Here is a 15,044-nt window from a genome sequence, read left to right as displayed (position 1 = left end):
TTAGCTTCCACTTGCCGAAATTCGCTCTGCTCACTTCTGGACGCTAAATCAACAAAAGCCTTCCCTGTCACGAGCCAAGGTGGATGAGTCCAAGAATGCACATTTACAGATCTGTGTGGCTTTTCTGAACACAGAGTTCTGGTTTCTATTTTATTTTGGCAGCTATATGGGTAGAAGTATATTTTTTACATTCAGCATACATGTGAAACTCAGCACAACAGACTGTATTTCAAAAAGAACAACTGTTTTACATTTCTCAGTGAGCCTCCGCTTTAATGTTGAAGCCATTTCACATTTATCAGGTCAATTCCAACATTAAGACCTGCATCAGCTCCTAAACTCTGAGTATTTTAGCGGCCGCGTCCCAACTCTGTCATTAACTGTTAGGACAACGTATCCATTTAACCCTTACATTCAGTTTTCTCCTCCAGTGAAATACGGATTACACAGATTGTGCTGATAACTCCAGTATCAGACAAAAACAGGTTAAACAATAAAAAGGTTAACAAATGGTGCAATTATTCAAGTGCAAAGTGGAAATAAGGTGTCAAACCTTTTAACCCTAACCCTTTTAATCCAACGACAAATCAGAGCAACACTGCACAGTCGTTCATTTAAAGTATAACAGACACCTCCAAACATTAATTTTCCACCTATTACAATAGGCGTGCAGCATTATTTTGGTGAGTATTTCTCTTATGTAATTAAAAGACAAAAAATAAATATGAGCGGAACATCTGTTAGTCGTTCTGGCGAACGGGAAAACAGCTAGGTGTCATGGCAGTCACACAGATTTTCCTGAACTGCTGGAAATAACATCAATGACAATCTTTCCTTGATTTATTTTTCTGGTATGAAATTACACGATATCATTAAAATGCAGCAACAGCACTACTGACCGGTAGATTGCTGTTATTATCCAGGTGAAATACCGAAACATGCATTGCCGTTTTTATTGTAGAAATCAATCTTTTTTATTTACAACTCTTGATGTGTGAGTTACAAATTATATTTCAGTTGTAAAAATCCACACATGCCGATAACGTCCACTGTTTGAATCCAGCTTGACTCCAGGAATATAACTTTGAAGACTTTTTCATAGTGAGATAAAACCACATTTCTCTGTAATGCTTCTCTAATTAGGGAAAGGAACTCATACAGTTAAAAATGTGATTTAATTTCCTGAGAGCTTTTTTGTGAATTTTGTCAAAAAAAAAACTCTGAAAATTCTAAAAGGAAAATAAAAATGTCAGAGCACAAAATAAAAACAAAATGAATCTAGAGTATAGAATCCCTCTAAATCGTGCGATGTGGTAATCTTTTATTATCAGTGACAGTGTTAACATTTCCCATCAGCCCCATTTCCAACAAGTATCAGTGATACAATTACTTGCATCATCTGCCCTCCAAAATTTTATTATTCTGAATCTCCCATTCATGTCAGTGACAGTCTTCATGAAAATTTTAATATTTACTAGCATTTTAAGTGGTTCTACCTTGGCCGCAGACAGCATGAAAGAATACTAAATTGGCCTTAAGTAATAGTTCTTTCAGACTTTATAGAACACCATGTTGATTAATTTGAAGAGGGTTGAACAAATATACAAGTGATTCACACAATTAATACTAATCACAATTTCTTCAGGTATGACAAAAGAGAGAAGTCAGTGTTTTAATTTAAGGACATGCTTACACTGTTTAACAAATGTGTGTACAATGAAGGAATAAAACCACCTTATCATGATAAGTCCTATTTCTACATAAAAAAATATCTTTTCAGTCTCATTAAACACTTTTGAATTCAGCTAGAGCAAAAGGAGCGTATAGCAAACAAGCTTAGTCTCCCCAATAGAGATCCACTCCTCAAGCCAGTGAGACTTTATATTTGGTGTACGGCACCTGTCAGTGGCTCTGCAGACACGCCAGCTAAGATAAATTAAGCATGTTACACTTCATTTGAGCAACTGGCTTGCTTCTCCCTTGTGGCTTTCCTTTTTCTAAAGTGAAAACCTCCCAGAATAAAACACAGTGAGCTGAAGGGGGAAAATAGAAGTAAAAAAAGGGTCCACTTTCCAAAGTATGCACCTGCAGCTGTGGTGTTATACAGTTAGATTTAATCCTGCAAAAGAAATGATAAATAAAATACTTGTGATGACTGGATTACATTTATGAGCAGCAAACTTTATGCGAAGCAGATTGTTGACAAACGTTGCACCTGTTGCCAAACATGCTTTTGATGCCTTTATTTTTAATTTTTCTACAGTTACAGCTATCCATGGGCAATGTTTTATTATATTTAGTTGGTTTTTGGCAGTATTTTCCATTCATTTATGTGATTTATTTGTTATGATACTCCCTACTTTCAATAATTATCCAATCCTGAAATGTGAAAGACAGCACTAGATAAAGTAACATGAAATCTTCAGACTCTCAAATCTGTATTTATTTAAAGAGTAACTAAACCCCAAAATAACATTTTTTCTTATAAATTGTATAATTGGGTCTTTACAAATGCAATATTTTTGTTTCTGTGCATTTTTTATATTAAATCTACAATCTAGGTCTAAAAATGTCTTAGTGCTGCCCCCTGTGGCAGAACAGTGGCTACTGCATTTTAAACTTGGGACTGACTGGGGCTGGTACAATTTCACGTCATCGGTACAGTCTCCTCCCACTCCCTCTCCCTCCCAGGATGGAAATTCCCCACACTTGGCCATGTCACTCGGTGCCTCCTGGCAACGGCCACTTTCAAAGTGTCACATTGTGACTTGAGAGGAGGTTCTGCGCCTTGGGCTTCCTGACAGGGTTGTGGAAGGCGCTTTATAAATAACGCTTTGATTGATTTATTGATTGATTGAATGATTGAGATTAGGACCCAAAGATGCAGAGATGCCCGATGACACAGGGTTGGTAAAATTAACAAAAAAAAAATTCTTTGTTAAAGATTAAATCCAAAAAGGCAGGGAGCCAAAAAAACAAAAATCAAAAAGTCCTAATAACTAACCTAGAGATATCAAAAAACCAAAATCTAGAGAGGGGAACGAGACAAGGGTGACACAAACAATGACCCAACAACAAACAAAGTCACAGACAGGGTTAAATACACTGGGGGATGATGAGTGGAACATAAGCTGCAGGTGCGTGGGGAGAGAAACCTAGTGAAAACAATTAACTAATCAAGGAGAGGAAACTAACATGACCTAAGAGCATAAACAAACCTAAAGACCAGAAGAGCAAGCTAAATAACTAATTTTCTAAGGGGGGAGGGAAAACTACCAAAACCAGTGGGGAAAGAAACACACTAAAAGAGACTAATTATATGAAAAGCTGAACCTTAGAGAAAAACTGCTGAGGGGTGACTAGTGGAGACAAACGTGAGCACAGGACCTGGGAGGGATAATCTGGAGGGGCTGCAGACCAGGGGACACATGAGGAACACAAGGAGACACATAAGGGGATCCTTAGAGAAGGATGGAGCACACAAGGAGACACATGAGGGAGACGCACACCATGACACAAAGCATTTTTAAACTCTTGACTAGGAGTGGAGTTACATTTTCTGATGGTGTGCAGTCCCTCTTTAAGAAAAGATGCAGCAAGGCCTTTGAAAATATTTAAATATTTTTACTAAATGCTTTATCTATTGTCATGTTCTGTGTCCCCTTGGTCCCCAGCCCCCTCCTGTTCGTCCTCTGTGTTCCCCTCATGTGTCCCTTTGTGGTCTGTGTGTCTCCTTGTGTTCTCGAGCTCCCTCTAGGCTTCCCTCATGCTTCCTCCTAGTCACTTTATTGGTTTGTATTGGTCCTCCTCACCCCTCTAGTCACCCCTGTGTAGTTCTTATTGGTTTGTATTAGTCCTCCTCACCCCTCTAGTCACCACTGTGTAGTTCTTATTGGTTTGTATTAGTCCTCACCCCTCTAGTCATTAGTTGTTTATCTTTGCTCTTAGTCTTTAGGTTTAGGTATTTAGTGTTGTATAGATTATGGTTTATCTTCCCCTCTGCTTAAGTTCTTTCCCCATTTAGTTTATTAATGGCACTTGTCTTCCCTCCTGACCTTACTCCTCACACCTATCACCTGTTCCCCTGATTGCTCCCCTAAGTGTTTAATACCCTGTCTTGTCCCTCAGTGTTTGGTGGTCCATTGTCTTTGTCAGCGTTGTTCTGCCCTCCTCTAGTAACTCCAGGTCCTTGCTCATAAATGAGCTTTTGTTTTGTAATTCAGTGTTCCTAGATTTTTGTCTTGGCTTCCTGCCCTTGGAAATTACTCATCGTCCTAATAAAAGGATTTTTTTCATTTATTCTACCGCTCCTGCCTGAGTTGTCTGGGTTTCTGCATTTTGAGTCCAAAGCTCCTGCTCTCAACATGACATCTATAGAGGATTTATCTAGTATATCTAGGGAGGGCCTACACCGGTCACTTCCATATATTTGCTGTGGTTTCTAGTCTGAATGAATGCATTGTGAGTTGTTTCCAGTGGGGAAAAAAGCTCTTGCACTCTTATTTTAGGACTTAGACCTTTATTGAAGGTGTGGGGAGGGCAAAAAATGACAGCATTAAAAGTCTTAATCATTAACATTCATGATATGCAAACATCTCCCCTCTGATTGGCTAACAGCAATGCATCTCCTCTGCTGCTCTTCTTTGTTGGGTGAAAAGTGAAACGTTGATGTTTTATCTACATGAATAACTCCAGCCTGAAACTGTACCACTATACTTTTGTGGAGTTGCTAATGCTAATGGTTAGCTTCCACCAGCCAAGATGTGCTCTGCTCTCTCCTGGTCCCTAAACGAACATAGCCTTCCCCAGTCACAAATTATGATGGATGAGACGATGAATGCAAATCTGTGTGGATTTCTCTGACGGAAGTGTTACCCCATCTATTTTCTTCTGGCAGCTAACGCAGGAAATAGGGTTAAAGACTAAGATCACATTCTGCATTCATGGGAAACTGAGAGAAGTCCAACCAAGGACTAGGTTTGCAAATTAGCCTCGGGCTAGAAAACGTCAGTACAAAACAACGGTTGCATTGCCCTTACATGTAACATTGTCTTTTGTGCTGTCCTTGCACACTAAAACGAAACTAAACATTTTCTCTAAACCATTTTTAACTTATTATTGAAAATGATTGGTCACTAAGTTTAACAGGCAAGCTGACCATGAAAATAGTCTCCCACAATTATATTATGCATTAGCTTCTGATAGATAATAGACAGTGAAATTCTAGGAAGTAAAAATCCTGACTGATCTACGTCACATTGTCACTTAACATTCATGAACTCAACCATCTTGACTCACGACGGGAAGATTGTTGTTGGTTTAGCATCCAGGAAACAGCAGAGAACGTGTCGGCTAGTAGAAGATAACCGTTAGCATTAGCCACTCCACCACACAGCAGAACTCCTTCAAGCTTGTGTTATTTGTGGAGATAAAACGTATACGTTGCAACGTCAGTGGTAGAGTAATATCACTGTTAACTAATCAAAGGAGAGATGTCCAAATATCAGGAAATTAGAGTCCAAATCCTGCTGACTGAAGCTCAGCTCTGATGTGGCTCACTTCTAGTTCCTGAAACAGGAGTATCAAAGCTTTTTTCTTCCGAGTAGAACTTACAAGGCATTCATTCCTGCAATAGATCACTGCAAACGTATAAAAAATATGAATAATGGACTTCTTTATAAAAGAACAAGTTTTACATGTTTCTCAGTGAACCTCACCTTTAAACACCTGAACAGGTGATCTAGCTAATGCTTTGATGTAGGGCTGCTCAGTTCATGGAATTTTAATCCCAATTACAATCCAAGTTTTGAACGATTATAAAAACAAAACAAGCCGATTATTTGCTCTTCCCTCTTGCGATGTTCTGAGTTGCCAATCAAGCGCTCCTCCTACAGTGTTGCCAACTTAGAAGAAGAATAAAAGATCTTTTCTATAGCGCCTCTCAAGATAAAAATCACGAGGCGCTAAACAAAAACAAAAAATGTAAAAAAGAATTTAGAAAATGATTAAAAATATATTTAAAATGAGCAAAAACTAGACAATTGTGATTAAAAATGCAAAGAAAGAGAGAGTGAATAGGAAAGAGGAAAATCAGTGGATCTTCAGGAAGGTGGAATAGGTAGGGAGAGCAGAACAAGGAGAGGTTGATGAAGGTCACACAAAAGCCAGCTTGAACAAGTGAGTTTTCAGCTGCTTTTTAAAGGAGACCACTGAGTCCACTGATCTCAGGCTCAGGGGGAGAGAGTTCCAGAGTCTGGGGGCCACAGCAGCAAATGATCGGTCACCTTTGGTCTTTAGCCTGGTGCGCTGCACAACCAGTAAGCTTTGATCACTGGACCTCAGGGACCTGCTGGGGGTGTAGGGACTAAGAAGATCACCAATGTATGATGGTACTTGTTCATGTAAGGCCCTATAGACCAGAACCAGGATCTTGAAATGAACCCTGAAGTTGACTGGCAGCCAGTGAAGCTGGAGGAGAAGCGGGGTGATGTGGGCATGTTTGGAGGACTTGGTCAGAAGCCGAGCACAGGCATTCTGAACCACCTGTAGACGGTTCAGGGAGGTTTTGCTCAGCCACGTGAACAGAGAGTTACAGTAGTCTAAGCGTGAGGAGATGAAGGTGTGGATAACTGTCTCAAGTTCAGAGCGGGACAGAATGGGACTCAGCTTAGCAATGTTCCTGAGATGGAAGAAGGAAGAGCGAACAAGAGAACTGACATGAGAATCCAGGGTGAGAGCTGGGTCAAAGGTCACACCAAGATTCCTGATGGAGGGTTTGTTGTGAGAACCAAGCTGACCAAGAGAGATTCTGACTTTGGGAACCAGCTTGTCTGGGGCACAGATGAGGATCTCAGTCTTATCTTCATTCAGCTGTAGAAAGCTCCCAGCCATCCAGGATTTGATAGAGTCTAAGCAAGTGTGTAAAAGCTGTGGCTTGGACATCTCATGGGGCTTAAAGGAGATGTACAGTTGGATGTCATCTGCATAAAGATGGTAGGAGATTCCTTTGAAGGAGCTCAGGATGTGCTGAAGAGGAAGAAAACAGGGGAGGAAGAGCAGAGGCCCCAGCACAGAACCTTGTGGGACACCATGGGTAAGAGAGGTGGTGGAGGACCTAAACTTGAAGATGGCCACAGAAAAGGAACGCTCAGAAAGATAAGAGGAGAACCACTCCAGAGTAGTTCCCGATAGGCCTACACAGTCTCTCAGCCTCTCCAGTAGCAGGTGATGGTCAACAGTGTCAAAGGCTGCAGTCAGGTCCAGCAGGACCAGAACAGAACAGTCCCCTGCATCACTGTGAGTTAGAAGGTCATTGGAGACCCTAAGAAGAGCTGTTTCAGTAGAATGAGCTCTACGAAAACCTGACTGGAAGTTATCATAGATGTTATGTTCATCAAGAGCAGCTGTGAGTTGTTTAGCCACAACCTTTTCCAAGATCTTAGAGATGAACAGAAGTTTAGAGATGGGTCTGAAGCTGCTATGGAGAGGGGGTCAAGACTCAGTTTTTTAAGAAGCGGGTGGATTACAGCGTTCTTAAAGTAAGCAGGAACCTGACCAGAGACCAGAGAATAATTATAGAGAGCACGCTGGGACGGATGGACTGAAAAGCAATTTTAAACAAAGCTGCAGGTAAGATGTCGAGGGGGGCATGCAGAGTTCTTCATAGAGTTAACTAATTTCGTTAACTCAGGCAAAGAATCAGGAGCAAAGCTATCTAGGATGACAGATCAGGTTGGAGCAGGGAGAGGCAGCAATAATGTTTGTTTTATGTTTATGTTTATGTATTTAGCAGACGCTTTTGTCCAAAGCGACTTACAAGTGATAATCGGCATGTTGCCCTTGAGGCTAACAACAACAATAACAACAACTTGACATCAATAATAGAGAGGAGGGAACAAAGGAGTGGACGGTAGAGGGGGGGGGACGGGTGCAGGGAGGGTGCTAGTTCAAAAGATGCTCTCTGAAGAGCAGGGTCTTCAGGAGTTTCTTGATAATTGAAAATGAAGCCGCAGTTCTGGTAGTGCTTGGAAGGCCATTCCACATTTGTGGAATGATGCATGAGAAGAGTCTGGATTGTCCTGAGCGTGGTGTAGGCACTGCTAGCCGACGGTCCTGTGATGACTGGAGCGGCCGGGCTGAGACGTAAGCCTTTGCAAGAGGATTCAGGTAGATGGGAGCCATACCATCTCTGACTTTATATGCTAGTGTTAGCAATTTGAATTTGATGCATGCTGCTAGCAGTAGCCAGTGGAGCCCAATGAACAGAGGGGTGACGTGTGCACTTTTTGGCTGATTGAAGACCAGACGCGCTGCTGCGTTCTGGAGCATTTGAAGAGGTCTCACAGTATAGCATGGAAGACCAGTTAGAAGGGCATTGCAGTAATCGAGGCGGGAGATGACAGTAGATTGCACCAGGAGCTGGGTGGCATGTTTTGTTAGGTATGGTCTGATCTTTCGTATGTTATACAGCACAAAGCGGCATGAACGAGCAACAGAGGCAACATGATCTTTAAAGGTCAGGTGTTCATCAATCACAACACCCATATTTCGAACTGCCTTTGAAGGAGCCAGAGATAGGAAGTCATTTTGGATTGAGATATTGTGCTGTATGGATGGTTTTGCTGGGATGACAAGTAATTCGGTTTTAGAGAGGTTGAGTTGGAGATGGTGGGATTTCATCCATTTTGATATGTCAGAGAGACAGTTTGATATTTGTGCAGAGACAGTGTGGTTGTCCGGTGGAAATGACAGATAGAGCTGGGTGTCATCTGCATAGCAGTGGTAGGAGAAGCCATGTGATCGAATGATCTCACCCAGTGAGGTGGTGTATATGGCAAAGAGAAGAGGCCCTAGTACAGAGCCCTGGGGGACTCCTGTGGCAATATGGTGCACGGTAGAGGATTGTCCAAGCCAAGATACACTGAATGATCATCCTGTGAGGTACGATTCAAACCAGGCATGTGCTTTCTCTGTGATGCCCATGCTAGAGAGTGTGGACAAAAGGAAGCCATGGTTGACAGTGTCAAATGGAGCTGATAAGTCGAGGAGGATAAGCACTGAGGATTTGGCAGTCGCTCTAGCTTCTTTTAAGGATTCCATCACTGCTAACAGAGAAGTTTCAGTGGAGTGGCCCTTTTTGAACCCAGATTGGTAAGGGTCAAGCAGATAGTTTTGTGAGAGGTATTCTGTGATCTGGTTGAAAGCCACCCTTTCAATGATTTTGGACAGAAAAGAGAGGAGAGAGATAGGTCTAGCTCCCCACATGATTTGAAGGAAGAGATTGTTTTTTTAGCAGCGGTTTAACCTGAGCATGCTTGAGAGAGGTGGGAAATGTATCAGATGTCAGTGAAGCGTTGATCACATGTGTGACTGCTGCGGCTACTGTAGGAGCAATAGCTTGGAGCAGCTTAGTCAGAATGGGGTCCAGTGGGCATGTAGTAGGGCGGCTGCACGTGAGAAGCTTGGACGCACAGTTCTCAGTGACAGGGGAAAAAGAGGAAAATGAAGCAGTAGGGCTTGAGATGGTTGGGCTAGAAGGAGTTTGTGGTAGCGAATGTTCAGGAGTGGCCAGTTGAGTAAACTGTTTGCTTATAGCTGCCACTTTGTCAGTGAAGAATGAGGCAAAGGTGTCAGCTCAATAAGGCTGAGGGAGAGATGCTAGATCTGAACTTATTGACTTTGACCACAAAGAAAGACAGAAAGTTTTCACAGTCTGTAACAGAGTGGATGAAGGCTGTAGGAGCGGCTGGAGAGATGGTGTTAAACAGCACCTTGGGGTTCCCTTTGCTCTGGGACACCAGGTTGAAAAATAGGCAACCCTCGCATCTCTGACTGCGGAGTTAAAGGATGTCAGAAGATCCTTTCGGTGCAGCAGATGGACGTGGAGACGGGTTTTCTTCCACAAGCGCTAAATTTTTCTGCACTGGTGCTTCAGGCTGCGAAGGCTGTCATTAAACCAGGGAGTAGGGTTCACTGAAGGAACTGATCTGGTTCTGACAGGACAGACGTTGTCCAGAATGGAGAGGCAGTGCTCGTTAAACTGAGAAGTTAAGGAATCTGGGTCATTATCAGAAGAACAGAGTGGATTAAAAGCAGCGGAAACATTGCTAGCTGTGCTCTCATTAAGAAAACGAGAACTAACCACACGGTGAGCAGGAGGTGGGGACGCAGAAACGGACAAGTTAAAGAAAATGCAGTGGTGATCAAAATTATAAATGTCCTCAGGACAAACACTGTAAGCATTTAGACCCTGGGTAAAAACAAGGTCCAGAGTGTGTCCCCTGGTGTGTGTGGGGCCAGAAACATGCTGGGTAAAGCTGAAGGTGTCCATGAGGCTGGACAAATTCATGGCGAAGTGGTCTGAGGGATCATCAACATGGATGTTAAAGTCACCAACAATCACCAGTCTGGACAGCTTCACAGTGGAGGATAGAAAGTCACGAAGCTCCTGCAGGAAAGAACTGTTTGGACCAGGTGGACGATAGACCACAGCACAGTAGAACGGGTCCTTACGCTCGACTTTAATCAGCTGCAGTTCAAAGGAAGCAAAGTGACCAGAGGTTGTAGAGCCACATGGAAAATGGTCTCCGAAAACAACAGCTAGGCCTCCACCACGACCAGAACCCCGGGGCTGGCTAAAAAATGAATGACCACTCGGGCAGAGTTCAATCACACCAGAGTAATCAGATGTTTGCTGCCAAACTTCAGTCAGAAACAGAAAATCCTGGTTTTTAGAGAGAATTACATCATTAAGCAGGAAGGACTTATTGTTAACAGAGTGGGTATTTAATAGAGCCATGCTGAGTGAGGTGGAGAAATCAGAAACTACAGAAACAGCTAGAGTTAGTGGACGTAAATTAGTAGGGTTAGATCCACGGTGTTTATAAAAACCACTCATGGAGGGAACAGGAGGGGAAACCACTGAAGAATGACGATAAACCAACCTTAAAAAGCTTGGACGGAGAAACCGCGCCGCGGCTTGGCGGGAATGCGGAAGTGGCACTCAGGTCACCAAACAAAGGATAAGATGCTAGAAGATCACGCCGATGTTTACTAGATAAACCACACTTTAAGAGAAGTCTTATTCTCACCTGGATTCCTGCTCGTTTACCTCTTTTCCTCCGACGTTTTCCCGGGACCGGATAAACAATGCTGGAGGCGCCCTGGTTGGAATCATCGTTTGGCTCCGGGCCAGCGCGCCACTCAGGTAAACAAAGAGGGAGGTACATCCTCAGTGCATCTTGGGCGATCGTGAACGTATGGAAGGATAAAAGAGTCTGGCGATCATAGGAGATGGTAGCAGAGACACTACCAAAGAGGATCACAGACAGGAGCAAGGTGGAAAAGAGGAGGTTAGTGGAGAAAAGTTTGAAAAAGTGGCCGGTGACCACGGCTAAGCCATGCACAGGCTCCATCTTGTTACCGGCCAGAGACTTAGCAAATTTGTCGCCATTTCAACAGCTTTTCAAACCCCCTTCTTGACTTTTTAAATCTTAAAAGTACCTAGCGGACACCCCAGAAACATCTCTGGTGACCTTTGGCTACTTTCTGGATAACTGTTGTCGACATTTCCTACAGGTTAACAAAACACTCCGCCTGCGCTGCGTACCGTCCTTCAGGACATTAGGAAAGGGAACGATGTAATGGTGTGTCGGTTGCAAAAGAAACAGCTCTCAGAGCCGACTTCCTCTTGGATTAACAGGATTGAGTGACACACATTGTACCTGCAGGCTCCTGAGCAGCTAAAAACAGCAAAACGTGTGTGTGCGGCACGCTAAACACACGTGCAGCTTGCCCCTGATTGCTGTGAGAGTGGGTCGGGAGATGCGGGATTGCAGCACACCTCTGATCGCTGGTTGAGACAATTATTACATTAAATGATGGGACCTGTAACCAAGCAGTTTATAAATTAGGTAGAAATAAATAGAAATAAGTTCCTCACGCTGATAAATAATAATTAATCTCTCTGAGACTGAGGACACATTGCTAGTGAGAGGGAGGTTCCTAGTTGCACCTGGTTTGCAATCAGCGGGCCCAGCTACATAAGGAGGATGGAGAACACACCTCGATGCCGGATGATTACTACAGCTTGGTAGTTTCCAGCCTCCTAGTATTTCTTGGATTTTGTGCTCTCGTGTTCTTGGGCTTTGTGAACTTTGGATTTTTTGTGATTACCCGTCTCCAGGTTTTTGAAACGTCTCTGGTTTCAGCGACCCCTCAGGATTACTCACCCGTGCCCCATAGGACTTCTGAACGCAGCTTTGAACCGTTCTCCATTCCTCCTAACCAACCCGCTCTCCCACTCTCCTCACGCTCCCTCTCCTGGACCCCTCACTTGGATACACCCCGGCTCTCGACCTGCCCTCCCTCATTCCTGCGCTTCCCCAACTCCCAGTAACTCTTTTCTCTGCACCCACCAATTTAAGACTTGCCTCCCTGGACTCACCTGTATCTGCTCTCCCATCATCAGACACTGTGCTCCCATTTCTCGATCCCACTGGACTTACCAGTGCGCCTTCTGTTCCCGTTTTGAAATAAATATTATTTTTTACCATCATTCTGTGAGTTGTTGTGATTCTGCATGTCTTGGGTTACACATATCCCCCAAACCATGCCAGACATATTCATTTAAATTGTTCTGGTCCTATTTTAAAGGAGATGCTGGCGCCTGTGTTTCACGTATTAGCACAGTTTCAGGGAGCTGCCATCACAACTGGACTCCCATCTGTACTATTTAGGATCCGTGACCAAACCCTAATTTGTAGGCTGCTCCTAAACACACTGTTCCAAATTTAAATGAAGACGTTTTATTGTCTTTCTGTCCTGACCTATAACACAAGGCCCAAACAAATGGTTGAATAAACTGTTTGTGATTCTAAGCCATGAGTGAAAAACAAATTCAAAGGCTCGGGAAAGACGGGATCTTGTTATGTGGCATTTGCATGGTTTCTGTGTGGCAGAACATAAGAAACAAAACACATTTAAGAGGATAATTGCTTTGGTCAATAACAGTGGGTAACCTGTTTTACATCCCATTATGTGCGAGGACGCACTGTGGCCTGTTTCATCACGGTGGGATAAATAAAACGACAATGGAGCCAGGAGAGACCCACATCCCAGGTAAATGAGAGCTTTATGAGAAAGATTACTGCAAATCCCTTTGAACGGAGCACAGGAACATGTGGGGTGAGAGAGGCTCTCGGATACAGACTTGGCTACCTCCATCTCACAAACTCCCCAGTAATCGATCAAAGCCTCAAATCACAGCTGCATTCGCCGTGAGAAGGGAAAGGCGGGAGGCCGAGTGACAGACTAAGTAGGGAATTCTTACACTAACTAATGGGTGGCCTCATCTGACACAGACCCACATTTGTACTCTCAAGATACAATAAGACATATGGACATGTAATTTATCCCTCTAAGATCCGCAGACACCCGCGTTGCAGCACCAAGCGGAACATCTGCGGAAAACTCCTCTAACTGTATTAATAAGCTCGAGTTACCATCTGTAGTGAGAGCCGATCATTAAACTCTGTTAACCTGCAGTACTAATATCTGCAGGGAAACAAACATACACCTGCTCCATTTAGAGGGAAGAGAAAAAAAAAGCATTTCTCATTTTCTTATAGCTAACTCTCAAACAGCTTGCAACATATACAGCTATAAAACCCCACTTACATCCATCACCATGGTGTTCAACATTTCAAACTCAAAGAGGGAGGAAAAACAGCAAAGAGCCAACAAGGTAAGATAATAAAAGAGACAGAAAGCTGGGAAAGAGCAGAAAAGCAGGTGCAGGTGATGGAGAGGCCAGAAAGAGGATGAAGGACAAAAAGAAAGAGGAGGAGCTTAAAAGTTTCATCACTCAAGTGATGCATGTCTGCTGTAAGCCTCACTGACTCCTGAACTGCAGCAGCACAGGTAAGTACAATCTGCACAGGGAGCAGACGACTCATTAAAGGAGCCCCAAGTCGTGTGTGTGTGCCAAACACCATCTGTATTCAGTCACATGTGCGCGCGCACACACACACACACACACACACACACACACACACACACACACACACACACACACACACACAAACGTGTCCACGTTGATTCAGGAGAGCAGCACAAATAGCCCAAGTGTAATTAGAATTTGTATTTCTTTAATGTAAAACACAATCAAAGAGACACTTCAACATGTCTAACAAAACCTTTTTATATAACCAGCCTGTGACAAGAGCCATCAGCTGAGACACTGCACTCCATTACACCACCAACACTCATGAGTGTTAATATGTATTACAATACCAAAGCAGCACTCAGTATGGCAGGAAAACAATCACAGTGGTTCATTCCACTTTACTTGAGCACATCACCATTTAACCATAATGTTATAAACAAGAAAGCAGAAGTAATAAACATTGGTGGGTAATTTAAGGAACGTACCGTTAGGGCTCTCCTCGTCAATGGTCACTATTGTTGCTGGGGGCCCTGATCTGGACAGCTTACACTCTGCATGCCAAAAAATAAATAAATAAAAAATCAGAAACACAAAAAAATAAATAAATAAAATTATGTATTAATACATTTGAGAAAGGGATTATTTGAGCTAATCTGATATAGCACAGTTAAAGAATAAACATTTGAACTTAAGCTATTGAGGAGGTATGAATTTGAAATCAATTTAATCATGAAATCACATTTATTCATTGATGTAAAAGTCTCTTTTTTGAATTAATGACTTAATAAAAAAACAATTTGCCATGCACCATTTCAGATATATTTACTAGTTACTATGTATGTGATTATTATCATCCATTTGGCCATTTTTGGATCCCCACACACACACATTTTATAGTGTTTCAGTTGTATAAATACTGACCACAGTGGCACTCAAGCCAATACCAAATAATTCTGACATGGTGTTTGATGCAGAGCTTTCAGACTGTTCATTAATCTGCAGGTGTTTGCTTTTGTCCTTGAAAATGTGAGATAAAAAAAAGTTTGGGTGGCATATTCAAGGGATCAGCTGACGAAAATATATTAGTAAGAGTATTTAA

The 15,044-nt window shown here is 42.7% G+C and overlaps 1 protein-coding gene across 5 annotated transcripts in view; it reads right to left on the bottom strand.

Annotated features, from left to right (window-relative positions):
* Positions 1-15,044, bottom strand: part of LOC107376025 (protocadherin-15) — a 383,296-nt gene that overhangs the window by 206,415 nt on the left and 161,837 nt on the right. For all 5 annotated transcript variants that reach the window (XM_070542556.1, XM_070542554.1, XM_070542553.1 and 2 more), the window contains one exon: positions 14,431-14,496. In XM_070542556.1, the coding sequence (XP_070398657.1) occupies positions 14,431-14,496 (66 nt within the window). The remainder of the gene's footprint in view (positions 1-14,430; positions 14,497-15,044) is intronic.

Source organism: Nothobranchius furzeri, chromosome 12, assembly GCF_043380555.1.
Source record: "Nothobranchius furzeri strain GRZ-AD chromosome 12, NfurGRZ-RIMD1, whole genome shotgun sequence".
NCBI lineage: Eukaryota > Metazoa > Chordata > Actinopteri > Cyprinodontiformes > Nothobranchiidae > Nothobranchius > Nothobranchius furzeri.
This window is presented reverse-complemented; position numbering and strand designations above follow the sequence as displayed.